The sequence below is a fragment of the Otolemur garnettii genome, unplaced genomic scaffold, assembly GCF_000181295.1.
Source record: "Otolemur garnettii isolate 467f Iridium unplaced genomic scaffold, OtoGar3 scaffold00014, whole genome shotgun sequence".
NCBI classification, from domain to species: domain Eukaryota; kingdom Metazoa; phylum Chordata; class Mammalia; order Primates; family Galagidae; genus Otolemur; species Otolemur garnettii.
The window spans coordinates 12,620,881-12,627,585 of NW_003852409.1; the positions used below are offsets into that span (position 1 = coordinate 12,620,881).

The 6,705-nt window shown below is 42.6% G+C and overlaps 2 protein-coding genes across 2 annotated transcripts in view; one reads left to right on the forward strand and one right to left on the reverse strand.

Annotated features, from left to right (window-relative positions):
- ELP1 (elongator complex protein 1) overlaps positions 1–1,295 on the reverse strand; it is a 79,042-nt gene extending 77,747 nt beyond the window's left edge. The window contains exon 1 of the mRNA XM_023510557.1: positions 925–1,295. The gene's annotated coding sequence lies outside the window, so the exon portion shown is untranslated. The remainder of the gene's footprint in view (positions 1–924) is intronic.
- A 75-nt stretch (positions 1,296–1,370) lies between these two features.
- Positions 1,371–6,705, forward strand: part of FAM206A (family with sequence similarity 206 member A) — a 6,961-nt gene continuing 1,626 nt past the window's right edge. Inside the window, exons 1-3 of the mRNA XM_003785212.2 lie at positions 1,371–1,539; positions 3,193–3,244; positions 4,154–4,283. Of these exons, the coding sequence (XP_003785260.1) occupies positions 1,461–1,539; positions 3,193–3,244; positions 4,154–4,283 (261 nt within the window). The 5' untranslated portion in view covers positions 1,371–1,460. The remainder of the gene's footprint in view (positions 1,540–3,192; positions 3,245–4,153; positions 4,284–6,705) is intronic.

Consider the following 6,705-nt stretch of genomic DNA (forward strand, 5'->3'; position numbering starts at 1 on the left):
GAAGCCCAAGTGCCCATCGATCCACAAATAGATCAATAAATTGTTGTATATGTACACCATGGAATATTATGCAGCCTTAAAGAAAGATGGAGACTTTACCTCCTTCATGTTTACATGAATGGAGCTGGGAACATATTCTTCTTAGCAAAGTATCTCAACCCACATTTTCAACCTTCTGATGTTATCACTAGCATGTCTCACAAGCACATCAAATGCAACCTGGAAAATGAAGAATGTACTATTCTTCCGCCCCAAAGTTTTCCTATTTGGTGATACTGCATTTCTACTCTCTGTCCCCAACCTGAAAACTGTCTTTGCCTCCCTTTCGCGTACTCTTTTTTATTACACTGGTTACCTCTGTGGCTGTCAACATACAGCTCAATCCTTCAAGTAGTATCTTATCCCATGATACGGTTTGTGGCCTACATCAAACACCGACAGAGCGCTTGCAAAGTGCTAGAATCAAAAAATAAGACATTATTCAGTCACTCCACGGAAATCACAACTAACGGGAAAGACATATACAATATTTGATAGAGAAGCACAGAAATGTTGCAGACGCGAGAAAAGATACACAACATAGCACCCGAACTTCTTTTAGCCACTGTCTTCCATGGTGAATTAATTCATTCGCTTTCAGCGGTATTATCCACCCCCTGGAAGGAACACGGAGATTAAGTACAGCTGGAGTAGCAGCAAGTCAAGCCCGGGCTGCCGCGCCCCGCAGCACCTCCGGATGGACAGTGGCAGGCCTGCAAAACGAAAATGTAAGGCTCCAGGGAAGAGGTGGTGCACGCCGCACTCCACTCCTTGGCCCGCAGAAGGCAGAGAGAAAAGGCTCGAGCTCCCCTTCGCCAGCCCACTCCTGAGAGAACAAGGCCCGGTCCCGTGCTCCCACACCAGGTGGGTCGCTCGGACGCTCACCTGCGCCGCACTCCGAGGACTTCCAAACAGCGGTGTGCTCCTGCCTCCACTGGCACCCGCAGTCGGCTTCCCAGAGCGCCCGGGATTGCGTCCGCGTTCTCAAGACTCGCACTAACCCTCGAGAGGATAGAGTCCGGCGAACCCGAAGGATAGAGGCGGAGGCGCGGGTGAGCGAAGCAAACGAGGTGAGTCGTGCACGCGCCGAGTGGCGCGAGAGTGACGCCACTAGACGGGGCGTGGCCACGCAAGTGGCGGTTTTTTTGGTTGCTTGCAGTGCTCCTCAGCAGCATTAGCAAAGTAAAGATGGAGGAGCGGCCGCCGTAGCCTGTCCCTCAATCTTCCAGCCCATTCTATGGTATTTGATCCTTGCTTTGATGTCAGACTCCAAAGAGTAACTGAGGGCAGTAGGCGGAGCCTGCGGGCAGAGAGCAGCGCGCGTGCGCGCGGTGCGTGCCGGAAGGACGGCCCTAGCCGGGGCCGCCGGGAGGAAGCGCTCGGGTCCCGGAGGGCGGGGGGTAGCGGCGCCGGGGGTCGCCATGGCTACCGAGCCCGAAGCCGCGGAGCCGGAGGTACCATCGCTTGTGGATCGTTACTTCACTCGCTGGTACAAAGCGGGTAAGTACGGAAAGATGTCGCTCTCAGCCGCGCTGTGGAGACCAGGAATGACAGACATAGCCACGCGCTCTCCCTGGCTCTTCCTCCCCGCCTCGTAAAAAACTCGGACCTCTTATTCCTTTCTAGGCCGAGAAAATGGTATTTGCAGAGTCTCGGAGCCCCGAAATACAGCAGGGCGCGTTCCGGGGCTGGCGAGTGCTGCTCGCGGGAAGATGAGTAGTTTAAACTGAGGCCCCCGAAGTAGGCGAGGGTGTAGAGAGCCACAGTCCTTGAGTGCCGGGAGGGATTTGTGGGACTCAATCCCACCAGGAGCGATACATAAAAGTATTACAAGATCAGATCGAAACTAAGAGGAAGTAAGGATGGAGAAGAGGGTGGGTTAGGTTAGAGACATTTAGAAAGCAGAATCCTGTTTTACTTAAGGAGAGGGTGCTGGAATTCACTTACCACTTAAAAGTAGGTATTTTCTGTTGTCCTATATTGTGGACCCAGTAAGTACCAGTGGCAGGAGCATCATGGGGGCCTCTCTTATAACCCCAACTTTCTTCCTTTCACCCAGCGATAATGGGCATACTCATTTTTTAAAAATGTTGTAGCATATTTTCTGTTGGCCAGATTTACAGCGCTCACCTCTCCTAGTTCACACAGGAGAAGATTTTCCTGGAATGTGGGACTATCCATGCTAACATCAGAACAGCCCTAGAAATCACCAACAAAAAGTATACTTCTTCCTGTCTACTGCTAAGTTATATTCCACTTTATGAGTATATTAGTTTATAGATGGAGGATAAACAAAAATTCTCCTTTGAAAGGATATGTGTATTGTTTGCAGCTTTTGATTGTTATGCCTAAAGCTCCTGTGAGGTTTCTTTTCTTTCCTCTGTTGCCATGACAGGAGTGCAGCGGCATCATTATAACTCACTGCAACCTCAAACTCCTGGGCTTAAGTGATGCTCCTCCCTCAGCCTCCTGAGTGGCTGAGACTATGGACACATGCCACCACACTGGGTAATTTTTCAATTTTTTGTAGAGAGGTCTCACTCTTGCTCAGGCAGGTATTGAAGGGATCTTCAAGGGATCTTCCATCCTCTGCTTCCCAGAGTGCTAGGATTACAGGCATGCGCCACCTGCACAGCCTTCTTCCTGTAAGCATTCCTGTGCAGGTTTTCTTGTGGACGTGTCTTCCAATCACTAAAGCAGATGTCTAGAAGTGGAACAACTAGGTTTATAGGGTAGATGAGTATATGTTCTTTACCAAAGTGCTTGTAGCATTGTACAGTTCCACTAACAGTGTTTGAGAATTTCATTACCTCTACATTTTTGCCATCTTTAGGTGTTGCAGATTTTTATTTTAGCCATTTTAGTGAAACGACGTCTCAGTGTGATTGTAATTTGTATTGCCCCCATGATAAATGATGTCAAATACTTCTTCATGTGCTTTTTTACCATTTATGTATTTTTTTGGCTTTCATTATTTTTTCTACTTGACACATAATTGTATGTATTTATGGAGTATAGTGTATATATCGATACATGTATACAATGTGTAACGATCAAATCAGAATAATTTGCATATCATCACCTTAAACATTTATCATTTCTTTGTGTTTGAAACATTCAAAATCTGCTCACTAGACTTATTTGTCCTTCTAGATGTCAAAGGAAAACCCTGTGAGGACCACTGTATACTACAGCACTCTAATCGGTAAGTAAATTAGGAATTTTAAATCATCAAAATTTAATTATTACAATATTAAAAAAATTATTTTTGCTGGTACTTCAGCCTGCAATGGTCTTGAATTGAACAAATTTTATTAAGTGAATGAACATTCATCAAATTATCTTACACTGTGTTGAAATGGTATGTTTGTTGTTTTTATTTTTTTAGAGATAAGGTCTTACTCTGTTGCCTAGGCTAGAGTGCAGTAGCATGATCATTGCAACCTTGAACTCCTGGGCTCAAGCTAGCCTTTTGCTCAGCCTCCCAAGAAGTAGGAACTACAGGTGCATGCCACCATACCTGGCTAATTTTTTAAAATTTTTTGTAGAGATGGGGGTCTCACTATGTTGCCCGAGCTGGTCTTAAACTCCTGGCCTCAAGTGATCCACCCACCTCAGCATCCCAAAGTACTGGGATATAGACATGAACCACTGCACCTAGCCTGAAATGGTATTATTGTAGGAATCTGGCTGGCAAGAATGAGTTTTCCAGTGCCCAGGCACTGAATAAACTTGGGTCCCCAAAAGTCCATATGGAGGATTTTACCATTACTCTGCTACTACCTAAAGTAGCCAGCCTGTGCCTGCCTAACCACTAATTGCCAGAGCCCATGTGGAGACATACAGCAGCTTCCTTTACTTCCGTCTCCCTTCCCTGAAGACTTCTGATTCTTTCCCTTTCCCAGAAAGGAAATCCAGTTCTATTTTCTCCTCTTAGATTATTGCATTCTCCATTCTACAGTTATGCTCCAATAGGAACCAAAGGAAAGGGGATAAGATGACAAGTTGTTTAAATAACTATCAGTTCATACATTCTTGTGCCAGTAGGAATACTGTATTATCGAAGGAAGAATCAAACCAAGTAGTAACAGGATCAATTTTTTTCTTCTTGTAGAATATGTGTCATCACATTGGCAGGATCTCATCCAGTCCTTCAAAGTGGAAAAACAATTAAAAGCATTTCCTATCAGATCAGTAACAACTGTAGCAGACTTCAGAACAAGGTCTCTGGGAAATTTAAGCGGGTAGGTTCCTGTTAATCCTGTGGTTGTCTGCTTACATCCTCTGTACAGTAATAACAGATCCTCTCAGTCTCAGATTCTGTTAAATTCTCTAACAGTTTGAAGTACTGATTTTAAGTATACATTATCCCTAAAGAAATGCTCAGACCAAAAATAATGAAGTATTTTAGGAGGTACAGTATCTGTTAGTTTCTATATTACCATCCCTATTATGCCTAGGGTGGTGGAGGGGGAAACAGGCCTTTAAATAAACAACTCTAATACAAATATAACAAGATGTGTTGTCCCTTCTGCTTATATTAAACCAGTATCTCCAGCTCTGTAAAAATTTAAGTGAACAACTCTTTTTTTTTTTTTTAACCAAATATTTTCACAAATAAAGTTATTTTGTACTTTGGGTTTTGTTTTGTTTTTTTTTTAAGAAACAGAGTCTTGCTCTGTTGCCGTAGGCTAGAGTGCAATGGCACACTCATAGCTTTCTGCAGTCTCAAACTCCTGGGCTCAAATGATTCTCCTGTCTCAGCCTCTACATAGCTAGGCTCTAGGCATGCAACACTATGCCCAGCTTCACATATAAATTAAATAGAAAAAATATATACTGAGGGAGTAAGAAAAAGCATCAATATGAAAATGTATGTAGTATTTGTTCCCTACCATTTTTCCATTTCTAAAGTATTGCCAATCTAATGCACATCTACCCATACCCTATACTGCCATATAATGCTTGGTTATACAGAATGTTATCTCCACCCTCTTTTTAAAACTTTATGCAAGATTGACATTTTATCAAAGGAGAGCATCACACCAAGGACAATTTAGTAACATATTAAAGTGTCCTGACAGCCCCACCAGTTGGGAAAGTTTCTGTGGATGATTTAGGTCCTTTATTTGTTGAGTTAATACTAAGTTAAGAGTTTTTGCTCACTGTACCCCATGATTGCATTAATGTACACATTAATAAAAAAAAAAGTTTTTGCTAATTGCTCTCACTGTTCTAGGAGACCTTATTTGAACTCCCCCTTATAGGTCTGAAGTCTCCTAATAACGTGCCTTATAATTAATTGGTTTTACCTCAGCAAACAAACAAACTTAGAAAAGCATGCCCTTTTCTTAAAAGAAAGTCTAAAAATTATAATAATTAATGCTTGTGAGATTGCTATGATAAATCTCTGTCCAAAACAGTAACACTATTGTTAATAATGAAGAATAAAAAAACCTGCTTAGTGAACCCACTATAGATAAGTTCTGACTGGATCTGAGAATTGTCCATCATTTATTCTCCCAGGGGAGGTGATAAAAAGCAGTCGAAAGGCCAGTATGGTGGCTCACACCTAGCACTCTGGGAGACCAACATGGGAGGCTCACTGGAGCTCAAGAGTTTAAGGCTAGCCTGAGCAAGCATAAGTCCGTGTCTCTCCTAAAATAAAAAAAATTAAGCAGGCCTGGCAGTGGGTCTGTAATCCCAGCTACTCAGGAGCCTTAGGCAGGAGGATCACTTAGCCTGAGTTTGAGGTTGCTGTAAGCCAGGCTGACACCACAGCATTCTAGCCTGGGAGACAAAGCAAGACTCTGTCTTTAAACAAACGCACACACACAACACACAGTCAAAACACTTCTTTTTTTGACACAGACCCATATTGTAAATTAGCTTCTGAGATGAATCCCTCTGTCTGGTTCCAAAAGCAAGGAGTCACAATGATTGAGGCATTTTGAATTGAAGTACTCACATACAAAGAAGTGAAACCAATGCAGTATTATCTGCATGTCATCTAATAATGTTTTGAGTAGTACATTAAGAGGTCATAAATAATAGCATTTTAATGTCAAATACTTCTTCCCTGTAGGAAAAATTCCTGAGAAAAAAGAGGGTAACTAACCTGAGCAACATAATGAGACCCCATCTCTACAAAAAATAAAAAAATTAGGCAGGCATGGTGGTACATGCCTGTTAGTCCCAGCTAGGTGGGAGGCCGAGGCTCATTTGAGTCCAGGAATTTGAGGTTGCAGTGAGCTATGATGATATCATTACACTCTAGCCTGGGCAACAGAGCAAGACCCTATCTGAAAAAAAGAAAAAAAAAGAGCTACACATGAGACTTGACTGCAGTGGCTCTCACTTGTTAGAACCTTCCCAGTACGTGCATCCAGTGGCTCCATGAGACAGTACCTGTGCAATAACGTTCAAACAGACACACGTCAATATGCAGTACTGACTAAGGGTGAAAGGAGAACAGGCAAATTATGTTTGTTTTACAACTTAAAAACTTTACTGTATTTTCCAAATTTTCCTCAGAGTACTTTTTTTTAAATAGAAAAACATTCCTTCTTCAGAAAGTCTTAGTGATTCACCCCATAAAGGAATCCTTTATCTTTAAAGTTTCATATAAAAATAATCTAGGAATCTTTTTTTTTTTTTTTTTTTTTT